The 19559-nt window shown below is 34.8% G+C and overlaps 1 protein-coding gene across 5 annotated transcripts in view; it reads right to left on the bottom strand.

The window, feature by feature from the left end:
* sd (TEA domain transcription factor 1 homolog scalloped) overlaps nt 1-19559 on the bottom strand; it is a 643950-nt gene that overhangs the window by 12753 nt on the left and 611638 nt on the right. For 4 of the 5 annotated variants that reach the window (XM_069831056.1, XM_069831058.1, XM_069831060.1 and 1 more), the window contains exons 5-10: nt 19341-19499; nt 17520-17557; nt 16028-16205; nt 13691-13753; nt 8857-9023; nt 336-570 (exon numbers count right to left, since the gene is read on the bottom strand). In XM_069831056.1, the coding sequence (XP_069687157.1) occupies nt 336-570; nt 8857-9023; nt 13691-13753; nt 16028-16205; nt 17520-17557; nt 19341-19499 (840 nt within the window). The remainder of the gene's footprint in view (nt 1-335; nt 571-8856; nt 9024-13690; nt 13754-16027; nt 16206-17519; nt 17558-19340; nt 19500-19559) is intronic. The other variant, XM_069831057.1, reaches the window with a different exon arrangement.

Genomic DNA, 19559 nt, shown 5'->3' with positions numbered 1-19559 from the left:
CCTTCTGCATACATTTTAACTAGACTGTGACTGTGAATTAAGACTTTGCAGTACTATTTGACATGTTCAATATTCTAGTTGTGAAACGATGTACGAATACCAGAGAATGTAAATAAATACAATACAATACAATATGGGCAGAAAAGTTCTGTTACTGTTCACTATTTTATTTAAATAGAAAGTTGAACTGATTAGTATTAATTACAAAATGCATGAAATCTACATATTTTCATAATCTACATATTACCTCAGTAATATATTTTCTGACTGTTGTGGTTGTGACGGACGAATTTTAAATTTAATTTTAATGGTGATATTAATACATATAAAATTACCTGTAAGATAGTGAAGTTTTCAAGGACACTGTTCATCATATACTTTTCTGGAAGGTGCTTCAACTTATGAATAAAATTGATCATGTACTCGCACATGGGTGATCGATGAATGCGGTATACAAAACGACCATTCTCAAATCTCGCATATTCCGTCTCAACCTTCTCCACTACTTGTTTGCCAAACGAGCAAACTTTCGTGGAGCATGTAATGGTCATGTTCTCGTTGCTCTCATACCTGTAAGAAACATACGAATATTGAATGTTATTTATTTATATTTTATGACATACATATCAAGGAAAGTTGCATTGTAACATTAAGACATACTACGAAAACTCACAATATCTCTTTTTGTGGACCCTGACAGAAGCCTGTACAGATCCTATTTAAATATGAAATGCACTTGAAATAAGATTAGGTATATAAGTAAACGATTTCGAAGTAACCATTATAGAACTGTTTTCAGAACATGGGAGGAGTGATAGTAGGAGGAAGAAGAATAAAGTGCATAAGATTTGCTGATGATATGGCGTTGTTAGCAGAAGAGATGTTACTAAAGGACACGCTACTGGAGCCAAATGACAGCTGTGAGCAGTATGGGATGAAGATAAATGAAAATAAGACGAAGAGCATGGTCATAGGACGAAAAACACAGAATATAAACTTGCGAATTCTAAATGAGGCAGTAGAGCAAGTGAACAACTTCAAATACTTGGGGTGTACTATAAGGAGTAACATGAGCTGCTGCCAGGAAGTGAAAAGGAGGACAGCAATGGCAAAGGAAGCTTTTAATAGAAAAAGGAGCATATTCTGCGGATCTATGGAAAAAGAACTGAGGAAGAGACTAGTGAAGTGCTTTGTATGGAGTGTGATATTGTATGAGGCAGAAACATGGATGTTACGACAGAGCGAATAGAAGCATTTGAAATGTGGATATGGAGAAGAGTGGATCAAGAAAGAATGGTGCTGAAACTGGTCAGGAAGAGGAAAAGGAATTGGTTGGGTCACTGGCTGAGAAGAAACTGCCTACTGAAGGATGCACTGGAAGGAATGGTGAACGGGAGAAGAGTTCAGGACAGAAGAAGATATCAGATGATAGACGACATTAAGATATATGGATCATATGAGGAGACAAAGAGGAAGGCAGAAAATAGGAAAGACTGGAGAAAGCTGGGTTTGCAGTCAGAGACCTGCCCTTAGGCTGAATTATAGATGTGTGTGTCTCTTTCTTTATAACATATGTAACATTACACATGATATACGAACTTGTTCTTCTTAATCTTCTACAAGCAAAGATTAGATCTCATGGCCTGTTGCATTCTCAAGAGAGATCATCCTTTCACCTCACTTCAGATCTAGCAACAATTTTGGTTTTTTGATCATTAGATTAGTACAAACAAATCTCTCTTTTGCTTTCCTGTCATTTCATTAGATCATATATATTTAACTGGTCTCTGATACTCGCATTTCTCTGGTAATGAGAAGAGTAAAATCAACCACAGACCTGAGGAACCTCCTTTGTACATTCTAATTTCCTCTTCCTCTTCAGACATAAACTTTATTTTACATGATGTGCTTATTTGTATAAACAATTTCCGTCAAATGACTTATAATATACAAGTTCAATTTACAACGTTTTTGCCATACTAAGAGCAATTAAGGTAACGATAATCACTGCTACACAATTAAAACATTTTAAGAATTAAAATTATATAAACAATTGACATGTTAAATTACATTAACTAACATTCTATAATTAATATTACAAATAACCATAGGTTGTAAAGAATATTAATTATAGAGTGTTGGTTAATGTAATGTTTAATATTTTAATTTTTTTTTTTTATAATTTTAATTCTTAAAATGTTTTAATTTTGAATTATGAAATTATGGCGAAAATTTTTGTAAATTAAACTTGTTTAATATAAGATAAGTAATTTGATGGAAATTGTCAATTGTCTGCACCAATAGTCACATTATGCAAGATAAAGAGTACACATTACGACTTATCAGAAACAAAGCTTAAAATGAATTTTAAAATACTGTTGTGCTAGCTGTCCAGTTTTCATAAATGTAATTTTGCAGTAGGGAGGATTAGAGATGTCTGGAGGAGACTAAGTCAGGTGACCCATATAAATGGAAACGTCCAATGGAGGAACAAGAAGAAGAAGAAGAAGAAGACCATTATCTTATAAAATTTAATTTGTTTCCTTTTAAAGTTTTATTTCTAGTGTTCTCCTTATTGTTCCACATGTTTGTCTAAATCTAAGTTATATAGTCTAAGATGCTGGCAAAAAGAAACACTGATGACTAAATAATTAAAACTGGAAAATCGTTGAAATCGTTGAACTACTTCATTCTTTCACATCTCATAAGGTCTTCACCATAAAAATATGTGAAATTAAAAGAATTACAGCCTTTGGTACGTTACTCATAGAAGGGAACATTTAGGTGAATAATGTAAAGTCAAGAATCTCCTACTGGACTAAAATAACTTCAGAGCACAGTTATCTGGACAGAATTACAATTAGACTACAATAATGAAAATATTACTTGTGTAATTAGTGGTAGAAGTGACACAGATGCAGAAATATCCAATGTTTTAAGCTATGTAGTATCAGGCCCATCATCAACAAAGGCGAGGGATGGGAATTATCTGCTTCATCAGCTGTTACCAAAAGCCATTCTCCAGGACTTGACTAGTCACATCCTGATGATGCAGTCAGCCCGGAGAGCACAGTGATGACATAATGTGTCTAACCAGCATACAGTATACCATTTTCCACCTTATGAAACGACTGAACAGAAAGTGACATCATGTTCCTGTCAGTAGAGGCTCGGTTGCCACATAGATAATTTCTATTTCCCCCCTCTTATATTTTTTGCTTCAGTTTCACGTTGAAGCACTCAGGAGATTCTATACTTCTTTCAATCACAGTGTTAGTAACATTTTTACACTCGCAATAAGAGCAGCACACGAAAGCAACTACATATAACACACTGGTCTGATGCCATAAATTTGACAACATTGTCCCGGCGAACAAGAGAATATCGCACCGTGCTCGGTTGGCATTGTATTGCCAGTTTGTTCCTAGCAGACGAATTTTTATATTGTAAATGCCAGTGAAAAGTTACACTCTCACTGAATGTGACAACGCTGTACAAGCTACCCCTCTAGCCTGCACTCATCCCTCGACTATAGTACTTCCTGTTTCGTCGCTTTAAAACATGGACACTAGTACAGTGCTGATAAACAGAGGGTGGATAATTTTCCTAATTAAAATACCAGATTTTCCTCTGCCACAATTATTTATTAGATGTTTTGGAGAAATTACGTTGGTATCAAACATAATTCCGAAAATAAACATACACCGATTTCGTAATTAATACACTGCAATAATAGTAACATCTAAAATTAAAAGTGATAATGAAAATGCTATGTGGAATATACTAATAAACAAGCATAATATAATTCCAGATCTCCCTCGCAAATCAGCTGCAGCTGCCTTCAGACTCATCACCAGTCATGACTGTTCAGGTAAACACCTCCACAGAATTAGAAAAGCCCAATATAGTGTGGTTGTTGGGGACATACTTAACCCCCATATTATAGCTGAAGTGCGATATATCTGAAGTAATTACAGTCCATGTGTTAAGGAAATGATAAGTCACATGAAGATGGGTAAAGCCGGTAATTTAATGCACTATAACTCTATACATGAATTTAAATAATGTAATACATACTGTAATATATAAACTAAACACTCAGCAGTTATGCAGTTTATTCCATAAAATTTGTTATTGTATTGTTTTTAGCAATAGTTCACTTCACTGTTTATAAATTATCCTGATTTTACACTAACTTAAAAAAAAGCCCATAAGTTTTGTTTGACGGACTAAATCACTGCGTTTCTTCTCCACATATTGTTTTATATTAGCAAGATGGACGAGACGAAACTGTTTGGTTCACTTTGCTTTTAAGCTTTTCACTCACTGAATATACTTTTTATTTTTGCTACATTACTGCACTTAAAGTTTAATTAAATTAACACTCAGAACATGTGACAGAGACTAAAACTGAAAAACTTAACACTCAGAACATGTGACACAGACTAAAACATGGTACATTATAACTTTCATTTTACAAGATTTGAGAAAACTAAAATTCATGACTTGATAAGGCACAAATTTTTTCCCCATTATGCCTGCAAAATCCCTTGGAATGCAGTTTTACAATCCCGAAGAAAAGGTCATTGTCCAATAAAGGCTGTGCATATACCTGCTGATGCAACATTATACTGCTGAAAACGCTCTATGCACTATTATCTTTTACATTGATTTTTTTAAGATTGAATTCGACTAAATTAATTGTATATTTTATGTTTTTTACTGGGGGACATACTTTCCCCGCGTTAAATACGAATTCGCAGTAAATAGGACAGCACTATATTGGACTTTTACTGTACTTCCACTACCAAACTGCACTTTTTGCTCCAAAGAAGAAGAAATGGATATGAGACATATAACAACATGTGACGATGCACTTTCAAATTTAAATACCATCTCTAAATATTGGGAAGCAAGAAGAAAAATAACTTTAATGTAAAATTCAGAGCATTACATACATACATATATACAATAGTAACCTAATTTCGGAATTATACTGTGCCTTCATCACTTAAATATTATAACTTTAAATTAAAGAAAAATTACATTCTTCCAAATAACTGTGAGATATCTGCTAATGGTGAAAAAGCTACAAAATCTTTGCAATCAGCTCCGAGTCCCCTGAAGATCATTAATTCTGCTAATTACAGTGTTCCATGACAGATACCTTGATATTTCGGAACAACATTACGGTTTAAGCGCTGTTTCACAGACCATATCACCTGATGCAAAAGGATAACTAGCCAAAGCAATTTACAAGAAAGATCGTAACTTAATCTCAACAGAAACCCCACAAACTAGTTCCTAATTTCTGCAACATATACAAATGAAAAATAAAGAAATAATAATAATAATAATAATAATAATAATAATAATCATCATCATCATCATCACATCATCATCATCATCATCATCATCATCATGAACATTCAGACTTACGATCGTTTCGGCCTGTTCCTGTGGATCTCAAGGTATTCTTGGTCTTTACAATAATGTCTTAGTCTTCTCAGATCTCTGTGTCCTCGTGTTTGGTATGCAAAGGACAAATATGGCAAACGATCTTTGTTCATCCTGTGGAAGTATTGTTATTAAATGGTTTACGTTAAACAAAATAGAACCAAATTGTCCCAGCAGAAATAAGTTCCTGTTATTAAGACTCCCTAAATTAATATTCTACAGGTATGTCTTCCACCATCTTCCAAATCAATTGTCAACATACAAAATCCTATGCATGAAACATGTACCTTCACGCCACTGACTATACAGATATTCATAAAGGTTACAATGAGTCCAAACCTAAATATGCTCGAATTTAAACATGCTTTTTTAATCGCGGGTATGACTAATTATATTATTAAAAAATTTGTATCCCTAAACACAATTATTATTGATACTTGCGATGGTTCTTCTATTTTTATATGCTGTCATCTTGAAAATTTGGGTTTTAGACTGAGCATACATGTAATGATTTAAGACAACAGGTGGTAACAATTAGTTATATGAAAAGTTTAGATAAATTTAACAGTTTGGCTCTTCCTGAAATATTCTATTTTACTACAAATAAATTTCCACTATTCTTGCTATTGCGATGACATTCTTCAATTCAGCAAAGACTGGTACTTTATTTCTCTATCTTCTGGATTGAGTTGAACTGTGTTGAATTATTCACACTGCACTTTTTGCATACAAGACATTGTGTGTTCCCTCAAAGCTCACAGCAAAGAATGTCAACTATTTGACATCAAATTTGCAATAGGCCAATAGGTTATTGTCTTTGATCTCGGATTGTATCTCTGCCTGTCAGTGGCCGTTAAATTTCAAGTGGTTTAGCTTACAATGTGGGTGTCAGCGTATCGAAAAGTATTAAAACTTTCCTCCCATCATCTCACCTCCCCACCACAACTGTGACATTGCACAAAGGCAAAGATAAAATACGAGCTCTGTACAAAAGTTCTGCAAGAGCACCCAATGTACACACAGCTTTCCCACTCCTGTCTCATTGTATTACTTCTCCATACTGATTAGTAGCTACTGTTAAAGTTTCGTTTAATGCAGAGCCCATTCGTGCACAATGTGCATGCTTTTCATATTGTGTCTGATTTGCCACAGCTGATGTAGGTGATATGTAGCTCTGAAACTGGATATTTCTGCAACTATGACATGGCGCAAAAACTTCGCACCATGTTCAACAACATGGAAGTCTTAAATCATACTTAAAAATTAAATATGTTTCAAATTGATTCATGACCAAAGGCTTATTGTCTGTTTTATGTGTCATTATAAAATGTTACATGTATAATCACATCATAGGCAAATTAACTTAATTAACATTAAATTGTGCATCAATATGTCTGGGTTAAATCCCAAATCTCTCCGCAGTCTGGGTTAAATCCCAAACCTCCTTCCCATTCTCCCTTCCTCATCTTCATCATCACCCCCATTTCCTACACTACACTTACACGAACACTTGCACATACACTCACTCTAGTACATGACATAACTCTTCACAGATACACATCATGCATAGCGCAGCCTACCGAAGTGGTGTGCAACTTGAAAATGGATCACAGTCCTACCATCTATCCGCAATATGCGGAACCCGAATCACGAAAGTGAAGATTGGAGGCAAAAAAAAAAAAAAAAAACACATACACGCACGCGCACACACAAATTTTATAATTTTTACCAATCAAAACTATCAACTATCTCCTAATTTGTAATACATGTTAGTTTTGTACTTTGAAACAGTCAAAAGTCTTTAGTGTTCAAAATTTTCTCTACTATTTTCCTTTATACGAGAGTGATTAAAAAAATAAGGTAACAAAAGCTCTCACAGGTGACATATTCCCCTCTTGTTCGATTTTTCCGCCAGACCCACAGATTTATCACGCAGCCATTAGATGACGCATATATTGCATCAGACCCCCGCAAAATCATTTGTAAGATGGCTGAATGCATGGAAACATGGTTAAATGTGGAAGTGCGTAGTGTGATCTGGTTTTTGTGGTTGAAGGTGCACTTCACCAGCAGAAATTCATCATCACCTTGTTGAGGTGTACAGTGCAAATGTCATGTCACGAAAACAGGTGTGAGTTTGGTGTACTTAGTTCGATAACAGAAGAACAGATCTGCAAGATGACCAACAATGCGACCAAGCACATCCCCAACAGATGACAATGTGTGTCGTACTCATAGTCTGATTCAGGGCTATCGTCAGATTCGACTTGGCAATATTGCTGAAGAACTCAACATTTCAGTGGGCAGTGTGCACACTATCGTTCATGAGAAGCTGTGATACTAAAAGACATGTTCATGTTAAGTGCCGACACAACTCACAGAAGATCACAAAGCCACTAGGACGGGACTGTATCCCATGCACTTGTTGCAGTTTCATGTGGGTGCATGATGCAATGCTAGAGATGAAGCAAGCATCCATGTCAAGAAACACGCATCATCCTACCTCACAAGAAATCCAAAGTACCTCCATCCGCAAAGAAAATTATGGCAATGATCTTTTCAGACCACAAGGGCGTGCTTCTGGTTGATTTCCTCACCAGGGGAGTGACAGTGAATGCTGTCAGTTACTGTCAAACACTGGGGCATTTGTGGACTTCTCTCAAAAGGTGTCATGTTGCTGCATGACAATGCCAGACCACACGGAGCCAACAGCATATGTGAATCATTACGGCGCTTCCGGTGGGAGATGTTGGACTATTTCCCTACAGCCCCGACCTGACAACAGTGATTCAACATCAATATGGCCGTTCAGCAAGCTGTCAAGACATGGCTTTAGGGACTTGATGCAGATTTCTTCTATGCCAGCATCGATACCTTGATCTACTGTTGGAGCAAGTTTTTGGACAAGCTTGGTGACTATGTTGAAAAGTAATGCGTACCAGTGTCCTACACTACTGTGTATCAATATATCTAAATGTGAAATAAAGTTTATCCATGAGAGCTCTTGTTACCTTACTTTTTGAAGCACCCTCGTAATTTTTCTAACATGTACAACATATGTTACAACGTCAAACTACATGTAAGATTCATAACAAAATAAACTGTACCAATAAGAGACACATTAAACTGCACCTACTGCCAAGTTAGGCTATGTATCAAATTCATTACTGTATCTATATAGTTCTCATGGTTCGTAAGTATTATGGAATGTTCCGTTCTGCTTATTCTGTGGTAATGGAATGCAGTACAAAAAATTTATCCATTTTCAACAATTAAGTGCATAAAAGTCGTTCTCAGAATTTAGATACATGGAGATAAACATTAGTTACTGGCTCTTGAAAAGTAATCATGTATAAGAAAGCTGATAATTTAAGATTAAATAAATCAAAATGAACTTACTGACTGGTAACACCATAGAATGCTCCTGCCTCATCCTGGATGTTTGTGTTAAGGTCGGCCCAGAACTTCACAAGGAAGAAAGCATTTTGTGGTCCTTTATCATAAAGTTCCTTCAGCCCACCTTTCTTCTCTGGAAACTTGTCGTAGATCTGTCTCACATCTACAGCCTGAACACAAAATGATGTAGTTTTAGAATGTATGTCCTATTCCTTTCTTTCCTTTAACATACAAAATAACTGACAGACAATATAATTTTAATAATAATCATTTTTTTTAAGAATATGTTAAGAGTGACAAATGGTATACACATCTAAGGCAGAAGGAGATACTTTTCAACAACTGCAGAAACTTTGTATACCATTAAACCAAAAGCATAATGAATCACAGCTGTAGTAAGAAAGAGCAAAATATGTATCATATGTGAAGTACAATTAGTCTTCATTTCCTTGTTGGTTTGGTACTTCAGTTATATATTCCTCTTCTGTGAACGTTTAGACTTTAACTCTCACAAAATGAGTGTTTTGTGATTTAAAGCCACGTTTCTCATAATTAAAGTGATTATTGTTTCGAAGATGGAAGTTTTAATTCTTCATTTATAATTGAGACATGTAGTTCCATAAGAACCCAAGGCAAAAAACAGTGGTTTGGAGAAAAATTGAGTTTTGCGAAACTTGATATATTTACAAATTATCATAAATTCTATAGAAGGTTAGTGATGGATGTGACAGCACATGGATATTTTTTCTGGCCAGAAACTCCCTGGCAATGAAAGCCAGCAGTAATTGTAACTGTTGGCCACAAGTACTAACTCTTTAACCACAAATCCTTTGCTATCTTAGAAAATTATTAGTATTACTTTCATTTTTTATCTTTCTTGGCGAATTTTCTTGTCTTGGAGGGATTTTGCTGAATTCCACTTCACACTTCGTCACTCTGTACCCAGATTGTGCTGGAAAACACCATGTCATCACTTATAACAATGAAATTCAGGAAGTTTAATTTGTTCTCAGTGGTCTCCATGAGTTCTCTACAGTAATTAAACTCAATGAATGTGGACGAAACCACACATAGACCTTAACTTCCTTCGAATTCTGAGTTATTATTGCTGAATGGTTTCGTTATTACTGCACAGATTCTACGAAACAACATTTCAATCAACTTTGACTGGGTCATGATATTCATTGTCTTCTAATGATTCCCTTCCATGGCAGAAATTCTTCGTTCGTTTAATCAATCAATCAATCAATCAATCAATCAATCAATCAATCAATCAATCAATCAATCAATCAATCAATCAATCAATCAATCACGCATTCTAATGTATCCAGCAGGATGCTCCATTGTATTGGGTGAATAATCCTCCGCATGCCCACTTACACTGCTTGTGGGTCTTGGGTGAGTCAAGCTGATAATCACAGTGAACATGTGTCAGGAAGTTCGCAGTAGATCTAACTACAGTTTGTCACATAAATTATTATTAATAAATACTTAAACAATAAATGCTAATAAACACTTCCCATATCAAGCAAGGGTTTTAACTTTAATAATTCTGTAGCCAATCGAACAGAGCCAGAGGAAATTTCCATTTGCTGAGAAAGACATTGAAGTGATTTTCTAGGAGAATTTTCCAGAACCATATCTAGAGTTTCTTCTGTGAGTACTGCACATGGCCGTCTACACTTCTTATCAAGAACACTTCCTGTTCCATGAAATTTATTTACCAATCTTTGAATCGAACTTGACACCGGGGAGTCACTTTTGAAATAATCTCCTTACAGCACGAGCAGATTCTGTACATATAAATCATACTCTTGGGGGAATAGAATGCCTGAATTGAGCCACATTAACTTAATTAACATACTGTATTATGTCGCCTGAAGAATACGTGTTTTATCTTGCAAGAGTATAACTCACATTGACGCCTGACACACCTTCAGCGCGGTGGAGGTGGGAAATTTATAACCAGCTTAGCAGCTGGTTCTCCAACTAGCTGTAAGCCATGAAAGTGCAGGTGTGCAAAGGATTGTTCACCCAGCAGCTCACTGTAGCCTTCAGCTACAATTTCTTTTAACAAATAAGGAATAACACTTTGATTGGTGTTCATTATGGATCCCTGACACCAATAGCCAGAGTTGAGATGTGGTCATTATGTGCTGCACAGCTTAGTCTAGTGCGATTGATACTGGTGACTTCAATTTGCTTCTTTTGTGATTTTTGAATGTGCAATATAAGAGAAGCATTACACCATAAGCAAATAGGACTATCAGAAAAGTGAAATTCGTATAGATATAATTGTTTGACAATGTGACCTGTTCTGGCTCTTGTTTTTTTTTAGTTGGTTATTTTACGACATTGTATCAACTGGTATGGTTATCTAGTGTTTGAGTGAGATGAAAGTGATAGTGCTAGCAAGAGAAGTCCAGGATCCAGCACCAAAATTACCCAGCATTTGCTCTTAATGGGTTGAGGAAAAATCTCGGAAAAAACCTCAACCAGGAAACTTGTCCCCACCAGGATTTGAACCCAGCCCTGCTAGTTTCATGGTCAGACGTGCTAACCATTACTCTACAGTGGTGAACTCTGGCTCTTGTTAAAAATATCTGAATATACAGTATCAGTATCCTGACAAGTTTTTGTCCATTTTAAGGTAATCTGGTTTATTCTGTATGACCTGTATAATCCAGCTATGAAATATTATTATGATGTACCGAAGTACATATGATATTTCCGTGCAGAAATTCTGTGTCATCATATGATGAAGAATGAGTGGACAAGAGAAAAATTCTCTCCAGCACCAGAATTTGAACCCAGGTTTTCAGCTCTACGTGCTGCCGCTCTATCCACTAAGCCACACCGGATTCCCATCCCAATGTCGGATCGAATCCTCTCAGTTTAAGTTCCACCTCTTGGGTTCCCTCTATTGGTCTACCCTCATGCACTGCGTCATAGATGCATGACAAAGGCACATTGTCCATACATGTGCAGAGGTGCACTCGTTATGAGTGACTAAGTAGCCGCTACCCCCAACTCTAACCGTCCCTTCCTGTCGGTTTACTTGTCTTGCACAAGAAAGTGCCATCAGTTTGGAGCTGTTCTATAAAATGTTGCCTTTTTCAGACAAGAGCCAATTGTTGATCCACAGATTTGTAAAATGAGTCAATTGAAGAAAAGACATTAAATAAAGATACAAATTACGAAGATCTTGGTTACAAATATGTTGCTGTTTCGCAATGTTATAATAATCTTTCTTATTTCCAGTAATAGCACAATGATTAGGTATTCATTAAGTTTTTATTTTCTTTTGGAAATTCTTCAGTTTATTCAGTTGTTTTTATATAGGAATAGTTCTATGTGCATATAAAGTTGGTGCATACTTAATTATATTAAATATAGCCCTCATGAATCAATAAATATGCAAACGGAGAATATACAGTAGCCTAAACAGCAGAATCAACAGCCAAAAGTTCAGTATCAAGAATGAAGGCAGATGAACATGGTATATGAAATAACTTTTGCAACTGCAGTTTTAGTAATAAGTGTATATGTAGTATACATACAGTGATGGTTTCCTTTGTTGATTTTTACAAAATTAAACAGAATATTATCTGACAATTTAAAGAACATCTGACATCTGAATGAACTTTGTAGTATTTATATTTGGTTTTAGAATTTTTTAAAGTACATAGTGTTGGTTGGTTGAATATTACATCTAATTTCTAAGGCAACAACTGGTGTTGTTTTCGGGACTCCAAGACAGTCTCAAAGCCGAATTCTGAAGAAGAGAAATTTTACGTGGGTGAGTTGCCAATGCTTCTCCCTAAATTTCACATCCAAAAGTCAGTTTGGAACTTATATAAGCATTATAAAATTGATGCACTATCGTGGTATCTTCAAAAGATTTGATCATGGCTGACACTGTGAAGAAACATTAACAAATTTTCTTTTCCATAAAAGTTTTTCATCAAAAAATATCCTTGGATCTTAGGAATTCAGTTGTATTGAATTTGCTGAGTTACATAAATGTGATATTTATAGTTTTTAAGCTATGTATTCTTGTGAAGATGGTTTATTCAGTTTTAGAATGTGAAATGACTAGGTTCCACTTGTATACCCAAGTATTAATGTTATTTACAGCTGTTTGCATAACTTTTTATGTTTTGTGTAGATCTTTATTAGTAGCCCATATAGTAACATTATCTGCATAAACACTTATTTTTACCTTAGGTGGAAAAACATGGGGCAGATCATGTACCATTTTATTAAAAAATAATGTAAAAATCTAAGCATTCGTAGGAAAAATCGTTATATCACTCTAAAACATATGTACAGTATCCGAGACAGACAATTATCTTTGTATTGTACATTAGCTTCATTAATCGAAATGTTTCTGTGACACTTTGCCCAGCCAAACACAAAATTTCATGTAAAGTCTTTATTCCATTCTTGCTTTATGACACACACACAGACAAACAAGAAGAGAAACCTGTAATTCAGCCCAAATTATGGCATGTATGATGGCATTCAGTAGTGTAGCACTTTAGGAACAATCTTTCTTTGGATTCATGTTCTCTTCTGGTAACTGGTAGCATCTGTTCGTGTCTTACAACACTACCTCCTTTTTCCAATTGCCACACTGTGCATTATAAAGCCAATCTTAGATTACATAAACTGCAAAAATTATCTTGCAAAAATAATAATAATAATAATAATAATAATAATAATAATAATAATAATAATAATAATAATAATAATAATAAATAAGGCATCTACGCAGTTATACTGAAGTGCTACAAATTTTCAGTACATTGACATAAAGTGTATATAATTATCTTACCTCTAAGAGTGGATCTGCATACGTGGCTGACCCTCCTATGTGAACGAAAAGGTGTTTATGATACTGAAAAAGAAAAAGAAAAAAACATATTCATAAAATAACTGTACGGAAAAACAATTTACATTATTCTGTTCATTTTACAGTGAAAGAAGGATATTTCTTTTAAAAGATAGTTACTACAATTAGGCCTACTAATAAACTTTCTCCTTGTTTACACTGTTATATGAACAAATTTACATGACACTCTAAAATCCAATTTAATTAATAAGAGCAGGAAAATCTGTAACAATGAAACACATTTAAACTGATCTCAATTCTTCACATACATCATCAAGCATATGTCTTCGTCTACCACATGCTTTTTTTTTTCATTCAAGATGTTTCGTTTTCAATCTTTTTTCTCCCTTTTATGTATTAAGTCTAATGGTCTGTTACGATCTCATTTCATTGTTCCAGCAGATGGTCCAAAGATCTTTTTCCACATGAACGGTAATTTGACATATGAAAAGATATCCTTTTAGAAGTAATTCTAAGGACATGAGATCTCCATTTACAGTAGTTTTATAATTTTGATCAATTTTTAATTGTTCTAAAATGTCAGTATTTTTTTTGTCTAATTTAATGTAGCTTGCAGTTCTTCTTAAAAACTTCATTCTATTGGCAATGATTCGGTATTCACCACATTTACACATGGTCAAAGCTTCATTACTATACATGAGAATATTGGTCTCGCCAGTGTTTTGTAGGCTTTAATGTAGGCCTAGTATGATTTCGAACAAGAGAGTATTTAAAATGTTATTAATAGCATTCATTTCATAATTAAACATTTCAATTTTACATGAAAAATAAAAAGTGTTTTAAAATATCAATGGAAACTGAATATTACATCTATTCGCAACTAATAATCTTTTTCCAACCACATACATACTGATTAATCAATGACTTGCTCTATACAAAATTTATATTTAGCTAAAATGCATTACAGATTTTTTGCTTCACAATAATCATTCTCCATAAAGCTCAACAATTAAAAGATGAAAACATATTTCTCAATTTCACTGAATGCATTTTTCCAAATGCAAAAATTATCTTGCATTACCAGTACTTATATAATTTGTAAGTGACATACAAAGAATCAAGTAATATTTACCTAAAGAGAAATGGTAACTTTCAGATTGCTAATTTTATGTGCATCATTGACATATGAGGGAGAACAAAAAAGTAATGCACAACAATTTTTGTGGCAATGTATTTAATAGGTAAGCAAAACGAAATAATTAGTGTTGTGTGTTTTAACCGATTAATCGATCAATTTCTGTTGTAAGATTAATTGATCAAAAATATTTAATCGAATAATCGAGTCGATTAAAATTTATCGGTTGTAGTTGATATTATTATTTTGTTAATACAAACTCATACTAAAAATTCCGACAATATTTCTCTTACTTAAAAGCACAATAGTACTGTTATTTTCTAACTGTGAACCAAATAACGTAGGGAAAATCTTTGCACAACCACTTCAGAAAGAGATGGAGATATGAGGACAGTGACCTAGGCTACCTCTATTGAACGTTGAAACATAATGCGAAACCCTTATTAAGTTTTATGGTTTTCCAAGCAAACTTCCACCTTGTATATTATTTTATTTTATTGGGTTATTTTACGATGCTGCATCAACTTCTAGGTTATTTAGTGTCTGAATGATATGAAGGTGATAATGCCGGTGAAATGAGTCCGGGGTCCAGCACCGAAAGTTACCCAGCATTTGCTCGTATTGGGTTGAGGGAAAATCCCAGAAAAAACCTCAACCAGGTAACTGGCCCCAACTGGGATTCGAACCCGGGCCACCTGGTTTCGCGGCCAGACGCGCTGACCATTACTCCACAGGTGTGGACTCCACCTTGTTGAAAGCTCATCTTCCTAGCATATGAAATACATACTTTCCTGGGATTCGTCCCCTCATCCCTTATAAAATAGCCATGTCTACACTGTGTGCAAGTGAGAGTGTAACCATCTTCTTCTCTTTCTAAAACCTGGTCATTCGATTACAATAGGGACCAGTCTTCTGTTTCGACTGCTGTATTTTTGCAGTTGCAGTTTCTGTACTGAGTTTGTGTGTGTTTAGTTTAATAAAGAAAAAATAAATAAATAAATAAAAATCAGTTTTCTGTGATTTGTGAAAAGTGTAAATGCCATTATGTTATATGAGAATTTAAGTGGTAAACTCGGTGAAACGTGAAACTTTCCCTGCACGTTATGTAACATCAAAGTAAAAGGAAGAGAAAATACAAATTGCAGGTAAATGTTAAATGCCTATACTGAAGAACAATTACATACCGTGTCTGCATCTCGCTGCTGTTCCATAAATGCAGAAAATTCAACAAGGCGTAGCTTATGTGTAGCAATAGCTCGTCCTTCCCAAGGTGGAGGTGGTGGTGCCTGTAAACTCATGTCACTTGAGGACACTGCGGTGGCTGGTTTGCCTGCATAACCTGGCTGTGCAAATGGCTTTACACTGAAAAATAGAAAAATATTAATGAAATTATCTCAAATGACAAGTAATTTAAAATCTAACACTGACTGATATAAAAAAAACAAAAACAAAAACACAGCACTGTATAAAATATCAACATAAGAAATATAATGCCTCGTAAAAATATTTTCCCATTGTTCCAAATATATGATTTTTTCTGTTGAGAGCAGTATTTTCCTTCTAGTTCTAAGGGATTCACTATGCCAAAGGTTTGTTTATGGCTCTTCTACTCTTCAATATGCCGACAAGATGGCTGTGTGCAAAACATTTTCTTTCAGCAATAAGATTTATCTTATAGGTACTAATGATGTCAGTCTTAACCCCAGTCATGGTCCACTGCTGTGGAGGAACAGTCAGCACATCTGACTGTGAAACGAGCGGACCTGCATTCAAATCCTGGTTGGGGTAATTTACCTGGTAGAGTATTATTATATTATTGCGATGTATGACAGGATTTTTTCTCGTTGCCAAACTTTCAGAACGGCCCCGAGGTTCACTCAGCCTCCTATAAAATTGAGTACCGGGTCTTTCCCGGGGGTAAAAGGCGGTCAGAGCGTGGTGCCGACCACACCACCTCATTCTAGTGCCGAGGTCATGGAAAGCATGGGGCTCTACCTCCATGCCCCCCAAGTGCCTTCATGGCATGTAACGGGGATACCTTTACCTTTTACCTTTTTTTTTTTTATGTACTGAAGTACGTATAATATTTCTGTGCAGGAATTCTGCGTTATCATATGATGAAGGATCGGTGAAGCAGAGAAAAATTCTCTCTGGCACCAGGATTCTAACCTGAGTTTTCAGCTCTACATGATGATGCTCTATCCACTAAGCCACACCAGATTCCAATTCCAATGCCGGATTGAATCCTCTCAATTTAAGCTCTTAGTTTCCCTTTAGTGGCCAACCCTCATGCACTGTGTCACAGATGTGTGACAGTGGCACAATGTCCAACACACTAATGTGCAGAGGTGCACTTATTACGAGTGACTAAGTGGCCGGGATCCGACGGAATGAGCGCCGTGATTATATATGCATATCGTATTATAAACTGTATTATTATATTATTTATTCATTCAAACTTCTTACGATATTACTAGTAAATTTCAATAAGGTATAGCATATCAATGAACATATATGAGATTTTAAGAATAGCAATTAAAAAAGGATTTTAATTTAAAATATTCTGTACCCACAAGTGGATATTGTCAGAAACTTTCGTATTTTTACTACTAATGATTCTAAATGTGGCATACATCTGACCAACTAAAACATGCTTTCTTAAAATACAGTACTTACTCTTGAGACGTCCCTGGCTGCAATCCTGGTTGCCAGAACTGTGAAAGTATAAATAACAAATATTAGTGTATGCATACAATATAAGAAACAGTAATTTATATTATTATTATTATTATTATTATTATTATTATTATTGTTACTACTACTATCCCTGTTCTTGTAGTGATGGCTGATATAAAAAAGAAATCAGTACCGGTATCCAAATAGAGGAAGAAAACATTTGCCTATTATTACTATGTACCAACTATATGTCCTGAAAGTAATATTATTTAGGGAAAGGAAGAAATACAAATTTTAAAACAATCATGCCTATACTTTCACATGTTTGCGAAATATGGATTCTAACCCAAAGAAAATATATTAAGATTTTGGATAAATTTTGTCAATAGAAAATGAACTACGTAATTTACGAACTTTATTCTCAAAAGCTTTCATAACTTATGTAACTTCTGTAACAACAATGATGACATTGCCATAGCTGCTGCTGCCTCCACCATAACCACTACTGCCACAACCCCCACAGCAACGATCATGACAGCTACCACCATCACCACCCCCATCACTGCCACCACTACAGGAACCAAAGCTCTGATCTATATGCAAAATACAATGCGCTTTTGCATATAATATTCTGGAATAAATAAATATATATATATATATATAATTATGATAATTTTATATAAACAGTGTGCACGCACGGATTTTTGGGAGGGAGAACGTGAACATTGTTACAAGGATGGCAGCATATATGTCCAATGACGTCATACTTAGCTAAAACTTCATTGTGATAATTCGAATGATTAATATACTTTTTTCATATTATTATTAATTGAACATTTTCTCTACAAATAGTTAAATATAGCTATTCAGTTTTTGAGGGCATTTTTAAGTTCTCATACAACATGTACCAATTCAATTCACACACTTTACTTCCACTTGTGATTTAATATTTTATGTGCAATAAGTTTGTATGGTCATTCCAGTACTTATTTTGGAAAGCAATTGAGACTAATTATGATTGAATATTCATGACACTTTCAATTATTTATTGCTTGTTAGGAATTCTACTTGATGATTAAAAAGTCACAGAAATATTGTGCAACTTCATCAAATCATCTTCACCATCACCACAACGAACAACAAGAACAAAGACTACTATCGTCATAATCATCATTATCAACATTACAATTGCCAATGTTGTCGTAATAATAATAATAGTTCTTTCTTAATTAGCACCATCATTATCAACACTACAATTGCCAATGTTGTCATAACAATAATAATAATAATAATAATAATAATAATAATAATAATAATAACAATAACAATAATAGTTCTTTCTTAATTTTGGTTGTTATTGTCACTATAATTCCAGGGCTGAGCCCTTTGGCTGTCCTACACCTAATGAATGAGAATTACACAAGAACACTAAATATTTACGGGAGTGTGCTTCCATGTCTGATAATAATCAGTATTGTGCAAAGAATATTTGAAATAGGACAAATACGAGACAAGGTACACAACCAGTCCCATAGATGATGTTAAACTTTCATTTATCTTCAAGAATCAAAACCTTGCATTGGTAACTACACATTCTTTCAATAAATCTGTAACTATATATATATATATATATATATATATATATATATATATATATATATATATATAAAATATCATTGGGAAACACAATGTAAATGTTAAATAATTTTCTGAAAGGTCTTCAATATGGTTATTGAAAAAACTACTTTGGGTTGAATTATGAGAAGTCGATTTTAATTGGAATGTAGATAACTACTGAACACGTAATGCAACAATACTTACAGCGCCAGGATACGAAACTGGTGATGCCAAACCCAAACTGGCTAATCCTGCAGCTGCAGCCTTGTTGTGTATTGCTGTGGCTGACACAATCTGTGCACTCGACATGCTGGACATGGTTTGGAGGGCCTTTTCCTTCGCTGCATGGTCCTGAGTAGGAGACTACGTCATGTCAACACAGCCATCACCAATGAGTCCACAAAAGCCAACCCATCCCATGTA

Source organism: Periplaneta americana, chromosome 7 (genome assembly GCF_040183065.1).
Source record: "Periplaneta americana isolate PAMFEO1 chromosome 7, P.americana_PAMFEO1_priV1, whole genome shotgun sequence".
NCBI lineage: Eukaryota > Metazoa > Arthropoda > Insecta > Blattodea > Blattidae > Periplaneta > Periplaneta americana.
This window is presented reverse-complemented; position numbering and strand designations above follow the sequence as displayed.